Source organism: Scheffersomyces spartinae, assembly GCF_019049425.1.
Source record: "Scheffersomyces spartinae strain ARV_011 chromosome Unknown scaffold_18, whole genome shotgun sequence".
Classification (NCBI taxonomy): Eukaryota; Fungi; Ascomycota; class Pichiomycetes; order Serinales; family Debaryomycetaceae; genus Lizanozyma; species Lizanozyma spartinae.
The window spans coordinates 70,323-86,766 of record NW_025065065.1 but is presented as its reverse complement, the minus strand read 5'-3'; the positions used below and the strand labels follow the sequence as shown (position 1 = coordinate 86,766).

Sequence of the window (16,444 nt, the reverse complement as noted above, 5' to 3'; positions counted from 1 at the left end):
TGTGATTTTTTGTGTCTGAATGTGCATACTAGAGAAGAGGTACCTGACAAACACTTGTGTATAAATTATGTTTAAATGAACACAAGTGTTTAATCTAATATAGGACTAACAATAATTGGACCAATTGATGTACCAACACCGAATAAATTTGCGTTTCCAAGTTGACAACCATACTTTTTGAAATGACCCCATGACTACTACCACTTTGTTTTTGAACCACTACTCCTTGATTTTGAGGTTGAGGCGGAGGGTAAAGTGTTATTGTTAGTTGACCATATTGAGGCGGACAATGGTTTTGTTATTGACTTGATAGCCTTGATTAGGTCCATATTTTGGAGTTTGCACTTGTGTGTTTGGTTATGGAGCGGCTCATCTCTTTTACGGTTTTGGTGTGCGGGGCTCTTGTGTTTAGTAAGTATTCTCAAAGCTTATCTATGTGAGTATTGATAAACCAAACTCACAATGTGTATGGAGTAAGAAGGGAATTCGGTAGATCATCAACGATCTAGTTATAGTGGATGCTTATACTACGTGTAATTATTAGTATGTATAAGTGATTAGCCATTGAACTGACTTTTATATTTAGCGGTTTCTTCTCCACTATTTCCGACAGCTCCCACTTCAAACTTCCCAGAGTACGGGAATGAATCCTAATAATAATCTAGCAGCCCTAGTCTGTTGTCCATGCAAAGATGCATTGTTTGAGAAGTTGAGTAGACTAGAAATTCAGACATAAAATCGCTTTCCTTGTAACTTATTTGTACTAGAGTGCCTATTTAATAACTGACATAAAACTGTAAGACACATCCGACATAGAATACATATTCAAAACATTACAATACTAATCTTTCATTAGGCTGATTCATTCTTAGTTACTAATATATTAGGTTTCATAAGAATGAGTTCAAATAGTAACACTGTCCATCGAGGAACAATAGAGACCCTAAAGAAGACGAAAGTGTCCCTAAATATGAGGAAAGTCACCTTTCAAATAAGCTGGAGCCCGCCCACTTACGTATATAACTTCGGGATAGTCAACATGAACTTAACAGTTGAATCTGACGTCGAGTTTTTATAGTTGCCCATTACTAGAGATAACATTAACTTTGGTGTTCAAGCAGAATGAATGATTGTTATATGTGTACGTGCATTTTTCTTTCAGCAGTGTGTTTCCTTGGAGTATTATTTTCATTGAAGGTGTAAGTACGGGTCATAAAAAATTGGGTGCAAAAAAACCAAACCACCAGTATGATCTTCCAGTCTAGTTATATAATAATTTTTTATAATTATCTACTTGATTTTAGAACTAGAAGTATATAGCAAAATTATTCAATATTGCGGAGTTAATATATGAAGTTGATTCAACTTTAGTACGTTTTATCCATACCAGTAACGACCTTCATAGTTTACTCCATCTACCTTCGCTTCAGTACCATTAAATGGCTTTGAAAGAATAAAACGTAGTAACTACAATCAACTAAAAATATATAACAACACCAAGATTTTTACACAATTAGTTACTGCTACTATGTTTGAGGAATCAACTTAGCGTTTCTGTGGACTGGGTTATCTTACAAACGTTGGACTTTATTTTTTTTTTTTTCGAGGACAAACGTTATTCATGTTGTTGCTACCATATGAATAGTGCACCCAAAGTGATGTGATTCGGTGTGAGGTTTACGCGTAAGTTTAAACCACATCAATGCTCATCCATACCACTAAGTTTATTCCTTCAGACTTTCATCCTATTGTTACAATGGAGTACTTGTCATCAGAAATCCTTACCAAAGATGGGACGGTCACCTATAATACATTTGCTCGTACCCAAGGTCTACTGGTGACCAAAGCTAAGCAAATTCTTTATGATTTCTATGTCGCTAATAAAGCCAAGCTCTATGCATCGTTTATTGTCATTGGTCAACCTAAGGAAAAATCAATTAAAACTACTTGCATCATCAAGTGTGATTCCAATAATGTTGATGCAGTGGTAAAAGACCTACAACGTGTTGAAGCTGTTCACGTTTATTATGTGTCCCGTTATTGTGTTGAAAATCTGCAATTGGCTATCGTAGAAAGCAGCAATCCCTTAGATAGACTGTCTATTGATAATTTGGGTATTATACGCAACAGTGTGAAGTTTAATCCTGTTAGTAGAACTAAAACCAATGAGCCAATTAAATCAAAAGCTGTTCCTTCATCTAAGACTACTACAAATGATGTTCAGAAACACAATGCTAAAGAACCAAAGAGAGAGAAGCTATCATCAAGCTTATCTTCTCTATATGTTTCCCGGAAGGCATCGGCGAATACTTCATCTGTCAATTCTAAGAAGCAGCCTGCATTGAAATACCAATCTCGTAAAGTACAAAAGGTAGAACCTAAAGAAAGGGTCATTATGGCTGAAGATAACAATGAAGAAGATATTGAAATGACAGAAGTAGAACCAAAGGCTTATAAAACAGAGGTAGCATCCATGAAGGGCCTTTTCGATGATTTAAGTGATTTTGATGATACAGAGGAAACCATCGAAGTAGCTGAACCAATTATCGTCGAAGAACAAACCAAATTGGAATTCCCTTCAGAGAATCAGGAAGATGAAAAGCCCAAACCTTCTACTGAAACTTTGAGTGAACCAAGGAACGAATATCCAGTGGAGTACGAGACTGTCACCATAGTAAATGATGATGGTTGTTTTGAAACTATAAAAAAGCCTATTGAAAGCAATAGCAATAATAAGCCTACTCCTGTTCCACTGTCATCTCGTGTAAGAGCAAGATCTCCCTTTACATCTACAGCCAACTCGAAAAGGAAAAAAGGCCAAGCAACACTTCAAAGTTTCTTTAAGCCTAACAAGTAATATTTTTACTCCACAATTGGTATTGGTGAGTGAACTTTGACGCTACCAGGTTACAGCAAGGAAAAAATAAATAGTACCTTAACAACAAAAGAAACAACCAGAAATAGTTGTTTACTGAATCGGCATAAAGTTATGTTATGGCTTCAACAGAGTTCCTTAACAATGGAATACTTCCTACAAATTTTCGACTGTCCCCCCTCTTACGCTGAGAAGATATAAATGGTCAATGTCTAAGATGAAGATTGCCGAATTAGGAAGTTTCGCAGCTTAATTTTATTGCGACTACCATACAGTGTCAAGGTGAAAAATTACCCAATTAGGTAAGTTCATTGATACAGTAATTACGATGGGAAAACCATGGGGAAGTATATAATAAACGAGGAAAGATACTAGAGAAGAATTGCTGGAAAGGAGACTCCTTTTTCTCTTCCTTTTGGCAAGTGCAAACGAAGCGAAAACTGAAACACGAAACTACTAAAGGAGAATCCAAAGTCATTCATTACACTTCCCAACTTTCGCTACCTTAACACGAGAAAATACTAATAACATTGAAAATGAAGGTGGCTACCACGAGTGCTATCGGTATGATGGCAGCAGTTGTTGCTGCTGATGCTATCCACATTGAATCAAACCATGGTGTTAACAAGGTTCTGTTCAAGAGAGAGGATCTTGCATTACAACCAATGGGTATCCCCGAAGGAGTAGCCAAAAGAGAATTGCAAGAGTTTGATATGGATCGTATAAACGATTTAATCAAAAGATTGAATGAGCATCGTGTTACTAAGGATGAACAAACAAAAGAATTAAGTAAGAGAGAATATCAAATTGTTACTGAGGTATTAAGTGCTATTAATGATACCAACTTAGCTCCAATTATTTTGAAGTATTTTGCTACTGATCCATTCTTTTCTCCCTTAGCTGTGGCAACAATTGTTGCTATTCTGAAATCAGGGTTAATCAATTTGACTGTTGTTTTCAAGGCGTTAAATGCTTCAGATTTGATTGGAGCAACAGTTAAAGAATTGATTAGTGATTGTTCATTATATGTTGATCTTTTCAATTCTGCAAAGAAATATATTGGTAACCTTACTCAATTTGTGATCAACAAGATTCTTGGAGGGTTATCAAAAAGAGAACTTGAAGAAGAGTTAATGTTAATGAGTCGAAGAAGTGAAATTCAACCATTTGATACTTTTGAAATTGACAAACGTATTGATTATTACAATATTGCTGTGAATCTCTTAGAATCATTAAAAGAATCTGGTTTGGTCACATCTGTTGTCAAGGATATTTTAACTGATCCTTCTTATATCCCTTTTGCTATCCTGTTGGTTTCGGCCTTATTGGCTTCGAAGTCTTTGAATTTGACCTCGCTTATTAATGCTTTGAAGGATTCAGGTTTGGCTGTCAGTTTATTTGATGAACTTGCAACTGTGAATACTTTCCAAACTGTTATTGGTAATGCCTTTGCTGCATTTGCTGGTGATTGTTCAAAGGCTGGTTCCTATTTCCCTGGCTCTGGCTCTGGCTCTGGCTCTGGCTCTGGCTCTGGCTCTGGCTCTGGCTCTGGCTCTGGCTCCGGCTCCGGCTCCGGTTCAGGTGTAGGGACCACTACCACAAGCACAGGAAACAATGGTGGCTCAAGTCCCAGCGGTACTGGACAATTAGTTTGTAAGAGAAGAAGAAGAAAGAGAGCTTTCCACTAATTCCATATCCAACACTAACTTTCTTTTATTCCCCAAACTGTCCCTTCAATTCTAAATATCCTCGTTTATAAATGCTTCTAAATGTTTATTATGTAATCAAAGCTTTGGTCCTTACTATCTTTTATTTTTTGCAGCTTAATCCACTTAGTGTTACCCGCACTATCCCGATTGGGGTAAGTTCATCTCCCGATCGGGCCATATGCTAATTAATATTCCTAATTGGGAAAAAGGTAAATACCATTCTTACCTGAGACATTAGGCACCTTTCGTCAATGAATAAGTGCAGCTATAGTTGTAGTGTAGTCAGTAATAGATTGCTATTGCAGAAGCTGATACTGTTTAAAATCAGCAGAAATTAGAGTAACAAAGAAGAGTCATTTTTCCTCGGACCCTGTTGCAAGTATTGGGTGTAGAGGTAAAGATTAGGTTAAGGCAAGAATCGTTTGTGGCAGTACCTTCTGTTTAAGAATCACTCTGATATGTTTCAGATTAACTTGTTGTTTCCTTGTATCAAACTGCTGAAATAGAAGATAAATGGAAAGGTTACAGAATTCTCCTGGCAAGAAACGTCACTCATTTGCTGGGCTATTCTCAAGAAACTCCATATGGTCTAATCTGAGTCTTGTGTCATCCCCAAAGCTGCAAAGTGTATTTAGTAGACACCAAACAAGTGACAATGAAACATCTAAAAGTGAAGCCATATTCCCTATCAAACAACCCGCTAATGATTCACAAGATGCAGTAGACTCAAAACTGTCTTCTTCATTTCATATACTTCCACAACGTCCTATAAAGAAACTTTCTGCACCAGCATTTGAAGATTTTGCTGATACTAGTGATGAAGACAGTCAAGGATCAAAAACAAATGAATATGATGTAAACGCAACATTAGATCCCAGTGGCTTGCTGAATCAGGCAGGAACATCATCAATGCATAGAGGGGAAATTGGGGTCGAGAATTTACTACTGCAACAGGCGAAATGTAACGAGCTGCACGAGTACCAAAATCAATATGCCAATTCACTTAAACAGCAACCAACAACAGACAAAAATCTTCAACCTCTTATACAATATGAACCCTATGATTCTGATTCCGTCTTAGAAAACTATTTCAATTTACCTCGTTCCTCTCAAGACAAAAGTACTTTTGTTGAGGAGTTTGATGAAACAAAGAGTTCTACTGATGGGAATAATTCTTCTTTCCAAAAATCAATCCAACTAATTAATTCCAATTCTCCACCACCAATTCCAATTTCTAACGTTAGATTTTCCACCACTCATTCACTTTCAACAAGCTCATCTGGTGGTGGTTCTCCAAGTTTGCATAGTTCATCATCACCTTCATTTAAATCAGTTATAGAAGGAGAAGACCCTGCACCATTCCGCAGAAGGCCATTATCACCTCAATACCGTTCGTTTCAAATCCCAAGCATAATGGAAGAAGATCATCCAACTCCAAATAGTTCCATGGGCTCAATACAATTATCTCCTGCAAGAGATCCCTTTAATCATCATAATACAACTATATCATCATCAGCAAGTATAAAGAATCCACCTACAAAAGTTATTTCTGGTGGTGCTGAGAATAGACTGAGTATAAACTATGAAGGTATGGAACAAGCTACCATTGTTCGTACTCATTCGCTTACTCATGCTAGATCTGTTAGACAGAAACCAAATTTGGTTTCCATACTTAGACATCCATCTACTGGTGGGGGGTCGTCACCAGGACATCGAGATTCCAATGCTTCTGGTTCAATGGATAATTCTCAAAGTACAACTGGTGATGATATTTCCATGTCAACTGGTGAACTCTTGAGTCAATTAAATGACGTGATGGGGGCTGTTGAATCTGAAACCTTATTCCGTGGCGGGATCTATGATCGTAAAAGTCAAGGATATGGAGGACTGAGATCTTCTATTATAAGTCATCCAAGTCGAGCATACCATATATCATCTGATTTAACCGGTGATCTCTTCCAGAAGAAAGGGTTTGATGTACCTACCCCTCCGAGTAGAGGACCTAGTGGAACCTCTTCTGGATCTGGGTATTCTATAAATAAGGCCAATGTTACACTACCCATGACCAATGCTGAAATCTTAAAAGAATATGAACATCAAGATTATTCCTTAGCTTTCACAGGGCAATTACCACCATTCACCAAAGAACACAGTAGTAGTTCATCCAATAATAATATTAATGTTACAGGGACTAGTACCAAGATAGGAAGAACTCGAATGCCTATTCCACCCCCCATAATCCCCAATACTGTTCTTGCCGATAGATTGCGTAAACAAAACAGTCATGAGGATATGATACCTCAACAACATCATGATGACTCCACCACTTCATATCATGATAACTTTAGTGATGATTTAAATGATGATTTACAAGATACCATTGATGCATCAAGCTCTTCTAATGGGATCTTTGATGAGAAACGTATATATGATCAATCGAGATACTTCAACTTCTATCCCTGGTGGTATTTTGGACTTCTTATGGTACTTGGATTATTTGTACCTCCAGTATACTTTTTAATCACCTGTGGAGTGTTTGATGTGAACAATAAGTTTCAACAATTTCGTCTGAACTATTACTTCCAACAATACAGTCGTCATAATCGAGAACTGCCTCGAAGGGTCAAGTTCACTCGTACACAGAAATGGATATCGTTTCTATTTGGACTATTCTGGATTTCAGTGATAGTTTCCATGATAGGAACTGGTCTTGGATTAGCTTTAACTAGAGGATAGAGTGGTTACTTGGTATATATACTCAAGAGTCCACAGAATTATGTACTATCATATACACTATCATACATCCTGTACACTATAATACACTATAATACACTATATAGTAAACTATCATACATGCCATAATATAACTGTTATATGTCATGATATATGTCGTGTGTCGTCAAGGCTATGTTAGGAAATTTAGATCCGGCCCGAAAAGTACGGAAACTGATCCAAAACGTGAACCATAATTACCACTACGGATATCTTCTTCAAACACACGTATATCTATATATATATGTATATATATATGGATTTGTATCATACTTTATAGTGTATATACTTTCCAGTGTATATATTCTCGATACATTTCATCTATTTACAAAAAATTGTACTAATTAAGGGCAATACACTATGGGGAACGCACCGGCAAAGGAGAGTCGTAGTCGGTCTCATTCACAAGCATCAACTACGTCTATGATTTCCAACCTGCTGCCAACGATTCTGTCATCGTTAGGAGCCGGTCGGTCAAGAGCTCGCAGTTATAGTGGAGCATTCAGTGTCAACACTAATAACACCAATAGTGCTGGACTATTAGGGATTTTAGGGGGGTCAAATAGTATCGGAAGTGCCGGAGGCGATAAGAAGAAACGTCAAGAAGAAAAGGTTAAACAAAAGGAACTTCATTATCAAGATTTGGTTGTTCGATATTATGAAAATGTTGATGGAGGTTATTTGGCTCCTTATGGTACTTATAAATCAAATTTAGATTTTAATACTGAAATAGTCCGTAATTTGGTGATTGCAAGACGGTTGGCTCCCTTTTATACTCCATTGCAAGATTTCGACCCAAGTTGGTCAGATAATGAATTGGTGGTACTCTTAAGTCAATTAACTTTACATCTGATTGAAACTGCTTATAGTGAAGATGAAGATGAAGATGATGATATTGATAGTCGGAAACTACATAAATCGGCAAACTATTATAGGCGACAAGAACAACGGACTAAATTGAAGCAAATCATTGCTGTTGCCAAAGAAACTCAAAAACATGAAGAACAGGTGTTTTTAGAAGATAAATTAAAATTAAAATCAACCCAAAGTCAAGATCAAAGTCAAATTCTTGATTTACCTTCTCGTGATTTGCTACTTGCATTATACAGAAATGCATCTGAATGTCCCATTTGTTTCTTATACTTTCCTCAACATTTCAACATTTCTCGGTGTTGTCATCAACCCATTTGTTCTGAATGTTTTGTTCAAATCAAGAGATTGGATCCTCATCCACCTCATGATGATCCCTCTCAAACATCTTCCAACCCCAATGAGACTCCTCATACTTTGATTTCAGAACCTGCCAATTGTCCCTTCTGTGCCATGCCGGATTTTGGTGTAACATACACCTCACCTTCTCATATTAGTACGGGGATTGAAGGGATGACCAAGCCAGGGTTATTCAAATCGTTTGCTAATATTCCAGAAGACGACTCCGTCATTATGGATGTGTCTCCGTCATCGCCTGCTACCGGGTCATCTTCTTTATCTCCACAACGCCGGTCTCGGATGTCTGGGTCAAGTCCCGTTGGTGGTGGTTACCCTGCCAGAAGAAGATCTTCATTAGCAGCTTCAGATCCAGCAGTGGTGACTATTGATATGATTCGTCCAGATTGGGAACAAAAGTTGATCTCTGCCAGAAACAGATTGGCCCGTAAAGCAGCTACTGCCACAGCCATTCATGCTTCCAACTTACTAATTGATGATAACAATAGCGGTCGAAGTTCACAGGCGGGCAGTGTTCTGTTGCGAACCATGGAGGATCGAATGGTGGAAGAGGCCTTGAGATTGTCCCTTTTAGATGAAGAGGAAAGAAGACGGAAAGCCCAAGAAGACACATGAATATATATATATATATATATATATACGTATATAACGTAACGAATGAATTAATTATGCTTATTCTTTTTGGCAAGATCAGTTAATGTGCTGGTTAAAACTTGTCTCAATTTGTACAAGTTTATGATACGTAACTTTTCATTCAACAAATGAGCATTATCACTTGCTTGACCGCAAGGAATTTGAGCTGCTGGAGCATTCAAGCATTTCTCCAAGAAACGTATCGAGGGAATGGACCCCCCTTCACGAATAAACAACGGAGTCATGTTCCAATGTTTAGTCAAGTTCTGGTACAACACTTGATACAAGTCATTCTTAGGGTTCCCCAACCATGGTTCTGCTTCATGGAAGATGTTCACTGAAAGAAGGTTCTCGCTCTTTAATTGGTCGAAACTGGTGTGGAGATACTTCACCAATGATGCCTTGATATGGTTCAAGTCTTGGTTAGGTACGATTCTAATCGATATCGACGCAGTAGCGGTTTGAGGTATCACAGTGGTATTGTTATGAGGTCCACTGACATTCATGGCATGAATGGTTAATGAAGGACTTGACCATTTGGCTATTAAATTCGATGGATCAAGGGTTTCATGATGATCAACAATCTCCAGTAATAATTCAGTTTCATCACTTGTAATGGGTCTAACATTATCGTAAAAATTATCCAATTGGATCTTGCCATCTTTAGACGAAAGGCTACTCAACAAATGAACTAAATCCATAGTTGGCTCTCGGGAAACCCCTCCATCAACTCCAGAATGTCTATCTGGCTTCTCGGATTTAATGGTTATCAGTGCATTGATCACCCCTCTATGACCATAGTTCAAACAAGGAGTTGTATCGTCTAACCAATAACTGTTCAGAAGCATAATCCAATCAATAGATCCTCCAGATTCTATCAACCCGCGATGTTCACTTATGATCTTTTGAAATCCAATGGATCCACATTCTTCTTCACCCTCTATGATGAAAACCACATCACATCCCAATTGCTCCTCTTTATAAAGTTTGGCCACCGAGAATAGCGCAGCAAGAATAGGACCCTTGTTATCAGAGACACCACGAGCATACAAGTTCCCGTCCTTTGCTGTCATGTGATATGGCGAGGAGTTCCACGTATCGTCATCGGCATCAACAACATCGTAATGTCCATACCAAAGGATTCTTGGTTGTTTTTTTGCTATATTGGGACTGTTTGCTCGAAACAATGAATAGACAATGGGATTCCCATTGGGGACAGGAAGAAGTTTCGTCTGAGATGCCCCCAACTTGATAAATAAAGATGTAAGGAATTGAGCACACCGACGTGATTCTTCGAGATACAACGAAGGGAATTTCGAAACTGTTCTAAAGGAGATAAAGGTACTTAATTCTTGAAGAAGTCTGTCGTTAGAAACAGAAGAAGAAGAAGTAGATTCTAACGTGTTTCTTATATTTGAATATGAATTATGACCGTCATCATTCAATTGAGAAATGTCCCATAAATTCAATAGTCTATTCCCACCAGCAAGCAAATACGCTTTGTTGGTGATTGAAGAAGAAAAAATTTCAACAAAAAGAATGTTGTAACTAGTTCCCTTTTTATCCAATTTGGTCTTAAACTCCCGCTTGGAAGACGATGATTCAGGATATTGATTCAATTTATATTTTGTTACACCACAATGGCTTGCCTTGAAGACGCAATCACGATAAACAGCAAATGAAAGTATATCGGATAACTGATCTGATGATGAACCACCCACCTTTCCTTTATCATCATCTTTATCATCATCTTCATCTTCTTGTCCCTCTGCTTCTTCACCACATGAGATGCTTCTCACCAATTGGAAGGTAGTCAAATCCCACACGTTTAAAATCATATTTGACAAACCAGCATAGAGACAAGTGCCTTCAATGCTCATGGACAACACTTCGTATTCATCATCGTTATCTAAACTTTCGAGTGAAGTCCATTTATAACAATCGTTGGTCTTTTTCACTCCCCATATCTTGATTATTGAGTCACCACCCGCACTAATCAATATAATGTCATAAGAAGAATCAATAGACGTATTGAACATCTTCAGAATGTCTTCCCTCTTAACCAATACCATACAATAGATGAATCCATTATGAGCAAACCTGATAATATGATTCTGGTTAATCTCTATTAATTCGGCTTTATGATGATATCCAGTCACTTGAGAACGAAGAAGTTGTTGCTGTGTCTGTAACTTGTTAACGCTTCCTCCTGGACCCTTGGAATCAAAGAACTTATCGAATCTCACATGAGGAAGATTGTGAATGGAATCTGGATTGTGATTCTTCCGATCAAGTTGAAACAGCAAGTCACAATACAAGATCGATGCATTCTGAGTACCAATGAAAAGTGTCTTGAACTCTTGAGACCAGGAAAGTGAAAAAATATCACCAACATCAATAAACGTGTATATAATGTATATGGGACACACTTCATCTTCTTCGTTGCAAAACATTTTATCATTATTAGTCGTCGTGGTAGATTCTTTCTTTGAAGAGTTCTCAACGAGCAGACCAACGTCCCATACTTTAACTAAGGAATCAGAGCCAGCAGTAAATAAATAGTTTTCATCCTCACTCAATATTAAAGTGAGCACCGACGCATTGTGACCGTTGCTGATTGATCTGGCTAAGGAATAAGACTCCAAGTCATAGATCAAGATGTAAGAGTCTTGAGTTCCACAGAAAAGTAACTTGCGTGAAGGAGAAGCGGCCACACAAAGAATTGAATGGTTCGGAGACCAAGTGTGCACCAATTGAGGAGCATACGTGTCTAGTTGAGATGCAGAGTTAGCTGATGCAACGTAATTACTGGAAGAAGGTGGATATGCGCTGTTGATGTTGTAGCCACCGCTGTGGGAACTATCCACAGATGAACTACCAGAAAGTGGGAATTGATGATGACTGTGCTGAGGCAGGGTACCAATTATACTATCGGCATGAGTATATGGATTCGAAGCATTGAAAAAAGGTTTATTGGCTGAGGGGATTGGGATTTGGTGATATTGATGCTGATGCAGATGACTTGAAGGTGGTGTGCCTATTCTCGGAGTTTGGCTTCTGGAAATAGATGCTGAGCGGGAACTGGAATTATTTATAGGCAAGGGAGATCGTTCTTCTTCCGCTGACTCGCACTCATGAAATGTGGAGTAAAGTCCCCTATCTTCGTGGTAACCAGGCATTATATAGAACCGATGGAAAGAAGATCAAATGACAATGGAAAAGCTGTTTCTTTAATAAACATTCACTTTTCTTTGGTATGCGAAGCAATGTTGGGACTGAATGATTAAATGCAATTCTTAGACGAAACCAGAAACCTATTGATTATGAAGATTAAACAATGACCTCAAAACTTTCGTCTAGAATGGTTTGGGTTTAAGTTACAGTTTCTGCTTATAAAACAGCTAAAATGAACTGTGGCATTATAAGGACCAAATATGTCCAAGGTTGGACCGCGAATTCTTAATCTTCAGACTGTTCTTGCAGTCACGTGATCTTGCATGGAATTACAAACGATGATATGTATGTCCTTATATCGTTCTCGTATTCAACCTGACGGAACTTTAAAGGGGAATTGATATTATATAGTATTATTTTCTTCAGTGGGCTATATCACGTGAACGAAGTTAATTGTGAGTTGGAGTCATTCGTGTATATTAGTTTTTGATCCACTTCTGAATGTCCCTCGTAATATCAGATTGTGTCTCATCTGATGCCAAGATGTGGACGATTACTCCTTTAGGCAACACCTGTCTGGCTTCACGGCTTAGGAAACAAAAAATTTGTAAATGTTATGCGCACACCTGTAGGCACTGTATGCTACTATCCGATTGGGTGCAAACCTGGAGCCAGGCTTAAGGTTAGATTGTACGGCGGTCCACTTAGAGGTATCTCAGGCGGCAGAAAATTTTGTTAGGAGTTAAGAATTTGGGAAGTCATCGTGTGACCATAAGAAATTTTGCTGCTGGAACCCATTTGACAGACTTTTTCTTAGGCCCACATACCTTAGAACTACCTTTGACAGCCCTGTCAAACGAATAAAACGGTTGCAAAAGGTAAGTAAAACTACTTGCCATGAAATTTTCTCATTCGTTGACTTTCAATGCTGTTCCAGAATGGCAACAGGACTATTTGAACTATGACGGGCTTAAAAAGCTCATTTATCAGATTCAAGAGCAAGTTTACGAACAATTCGCTGGGCCCGAGGGTCAGAACATCAGCACGACCACTATTTCAGATTTAGTCAACGAAGCCCAAGCTCAGTTAAAGAAAGATCTTGATTCAGCTGCTTCATCTTCAGACAATGCAAAGACAACTTCAGAATCTTCTGGTAATGCTTTTTCATCTGACGCAGAAAAAACGAAGGTGATTTCAAAGCAAAAATGGAGCAAGATTTCCGCATTACTTAAGCGTAACAAACCACAAGAACATCATGATTTGGAAAAGGGTATTGATTCGATAAAGAATAAAGGAAGTGAAGCTGAATCTGATACTTACAGCGTAGCTCTGTTTTCACCCTCTGGTGGGTCTCACGGCCTGCCTGTGGACTTTACAGACACTTTGGTAATGGCTGCAATTGTTGAAGAGCTTTTGGAATCCATAAGTGATGTCAAGCCGACATTAAACAACGGCTATGTCTTACGAGCCTTTGCTGTTCAGTTGCTTCCAGAGTTGTCCAAGGTTTCCAATTTCTTTGAATCAAAGTATCTGGAATTGTCTCTTGATTACGATAACTTGTTCAAAGATATTGAAAAGATGAACATCCAATATGCTCCATTTGGTGCAGAATTGGGTGATAATGGACTTGGAGGTGCTGTTATTGGCCGTAGACAACTGAGAGGTTCAAATAGAAGAAGATCTTCTGTATTTGAAACCATCAATCATTTGGATAGAAAATTAACTCGCAGAAGTTCAAATGCTTCCAAAAAGCTGAATGGTAAGAATCCTATTGAAAGTGCCATTGTTAGTGATGATGAAGATGATTCAGATATTGATGATTTTGAAGTAAGCAAGCATTCTTTGCTTACTGACAATGACTTCGATGAAACTGTTCAAAAGCAAGTCACCTTGAAAAAGAAGTCTGTACTTTTGTTCATCTCCTTGAATGAATTGAAGTCTTTCATTGAATTAAACAAAATTGGGTTCACGAAGATTTGTAAAAAGTTCGACAAGACCATGAACTATAAAATCAAAGAGGAATTTGTCACTCAATTCATTTCAAACTATTCCATGTTCCAGAGTGCCACTATCAACTCACTTTCGTTTAAAATCAACCAGGTTGTTTCAGCTTATGCATCCCTTTCAGAAACTAGTAAAGATGCTGCCAGTACCGAGTTGAAAAGTTACTTGAGAGACCATATTGTCTGGGAAAGAAACACAGTTTGGAAAGAGATGTTGTCTTTGGAAAAGAAGACATTCAACATTGAACCAAATACCCAAGCAGTAAACTTGGATGACGACATTTTAAATATTGAATGGACAAGGATCAAGTTTATTCCCTTCCCAGTCCCTAAGTCCCTCTTGACTTCCCAAACTATTAAATTGATTATCATTATCATTGTATTTTCTGTTTTAATGGCAGTCAAGACTTTTAAGGATCCAGTTCAGGGTAGAGCTCTTGCAGTTTTAGTTGCTTCAGCTATGCTTTGGGCTTCAGAAGCACTTCCTCTTTTTGTTACCTCCATGCTTGTCCCATTACTTGTTGTTACATGCAAGGTCTTGAAAAACAAAGATGGTACTGTGATGTATGGTCAGGATGCATCACAATACATTCTTGGAGTTATGTGGTCATCCGTTATTATGCTTTTAATTGGTGGGTTCACTTTAGCTGCTGCATTATCTAAATATAACGTTGCCAAAGTTATTTCTTCATTCATTTTAGCCCTTGCTGGAACAGATCCTAGAATTATTCTTTTAGCCATTATGTGTGTTTCTGTTTTCCTTTCCATGTGGATCTCTAACGTTGCTGCACCTGTGTTGGCCTTTTCATTAATTCAACCAATTTTAAGAAGTTTACCCACCACCAATCCCTTTTCTAAGGCATTAGTTCTTGGAATTGCTCTTGCATCTAACATGGCAGGTATGGCCAGTCCTATTTCTTCACCTCAAAACATGATTGCTATAGAAGCTATGACTCCAAATCCAGGTTGGGGTAACTGGTTTGCAGTTGCGTTACCAGTTTGTATATTTGGTACCATCCTTATTTGGTTAGAGTTGATTTTAGTTTTCGATATCAAGTCTGTTAAAATCAAGGCTTTCAAACCAATTAAAGATAGATTTACTGTTAAACAATGGTTTGTGTCCATTGTTTCCTTTGTCACCATTATTTTGTGGTGTACTTTAACCAAGACTGAACTGACTTGGGGTGAACTGGGTATCATTTCTTGCATTCCAGTGGTGCTTTTCTTTGGTACTGGGTTATTACGTATTGATGATTTAAACAACTTCCCTTGGTCGATTGTTCTTTTGGCTATGGGTGGTCAAGCTCTTGGTAAAGCTATTACATCATCTGGCCTTTTAAAGACAATTGCTATTGCATTACAACATAAGATTGAAGATTTCCCACTTTTTGCAATCTTTGCCATTTTTGGAATCTTAGTTCTCGTGGTTGCTACTTTTGTTTCTCATACTGTTGCTGCTTTGATTGTTGTTCCTCTTGTTAAGGAAGTTGGCGAGAACTTGCCACAACCTCACCCACTGATTTTAATTATGGGTACTGCCCTTATGGCTTCAGCTGCTATGGGTTTGCCCACTTCTGGATTCCCTAATGTGACTGCTATTAGTATGACAGATGAAGTTCGAAAGAGATACCTTACAGTGAATTTGTTCATTACTGTAGGTGTTCCTGCTTCCCTTTTGGCATTCTTGGCTGTTTTGTCTTTGGGTTTTGGTGTCATGCATGGTATTGGGTTTTAAGAGTATATAGGTAATTGAATTGCATCAGAATATAAATGTATTGTACTTTCGCATTGGTTAGAATGGGAATAAATGCCGCATACATTGAATTAGTGTCGTCTATTTCATAATAGTAGTTGATAGTTTCAAGTTTAAGTGATGATAGTTACAGGCAATACTTATTATTACGAGTACTATAAATCAGTTTGTCTTAAAGTCATTAAAGAAACATAAAATATATGAGTTGTATAGAGTGTATGCTATAGCATAGTCTTGAATAAAATTTATGTACATAACATTGATTACAGTCTTACATATGATACTGAGTCCTTACCTT

At 37.9% G+C, this 16,444-nt stretch overlaps 6 protein-coding genes across 6 annotated transcripts; 5 read left to right on the top strand and 1 right to left on the bottom strand.

Annotated features, from left to right (window-relative positions):
* Positions 1 to 1,756: 1,756 nt before the first annotated feature.
* POL32 (DNA polymerase delta subunit) lies at positions 1,757 to 2,857 on the top strand (the record flags this gene model as incomplete). The annotated part of the gene is made up of 1 exon (XM_043192555.1): positions 1,757 to 2,857. The coding sequence occupies one exon, from the start codon at positions 1,757 to 1,759 to the stop codon at positions 2,855 to 2,857; it is 1,101 nt and encodes a 366-aa protein (XP_043047923.1).
* A 554-nt stretch (positions 2,858 to 3,411) lies between these two features.
* On the top strand, positions 3,412 to 4,563 carry KQ657_001771 (uncharacterized protein; the record flags this gene model as incomplete). The annotated part of the gene is made up of 1 exon (XM_043192554.1): positions 3,412 to 4,563. The coding sequence occupies one exon, from the start codon at positions 3,412 to 3,414 to the stop codon at positions 4,561 to 4,563; it is 1,152 nt and encodes a 383-aa protein (XP_043047922.1).
* Positions 4,564 to 5,097: 534 nt separating this feature from the next.
* Positions 5,098 to 7,320, top strand: KQ657_001770 (uncharacterized protein; the record flags this gene model as incomplete). Its single annotated transcript, XM_043192553.1, has 1 exon — positions 5,098 to 7,320. One exon carries the CDS (start codon positions 5,098 to 5,100, stop codon positions 7,318 to 7,320), a length of 2,223 nt encoding a protein of 740 aa, XP_043047921.1.
* Positions 7,321 to 7,716: 396 nt separating this feature from the next.
* Positions 7,717 to 9,198, top strand: SIP5 (Sip5p; the record flags this gene model as incomplete). The annotated part of the gene is made up of 1 exon (XM_043192552.1): positions 7,717 to 9,198. One exon carries the CDS (start codon positions 7,717 to 7,719, stop codon positions 9,196 to 9,198), a length of 1,482 nt encoding a protein of 493 aa, XP_043047920.1.
* A 47-nt stretch (positions 9,199 to 9,245) lies between these two features.
* On the bottom strand, positions 9,246 to 12,395 carry KQ657_001768 (glutamine amidotransferase subunit; the record flags this gene model as incomplete). Its single annotated transcript, XM_043192551.1, has 2 exons — positions 9,246 to 12,193; positions 12,389 to 12,395. The coding sequence occupies 2 exons, from the start codon at positions 12,393 to 12,395 to the stop codon at positions 9,246 to 9,248; spliced, it is 2,955 nt and encodes a 984-aa protein (XP_043047919.1).
* Positions 12,396 to 13,287: 892 nt separating this feature from the next.
* PHO87 (SPX domain-containing inorganic phosphate transporter) lies at positions 13,288 to 16,128 on the top strand (the record flags this gene model as incomplete). Its single annotated transcript, XM_043192550.1, has 1 exon — positions 13,288 to 16,128. One exon carries the CDS (start codon positions 13,288 to 13,290, stop codon positions 16,126 to 16,128), a length of 2,841 nt encoding a protein of 946 aa, XP_043047918.1.
* Positions 16,129 to 16,444: the final 316 nt, after the last annotated feature.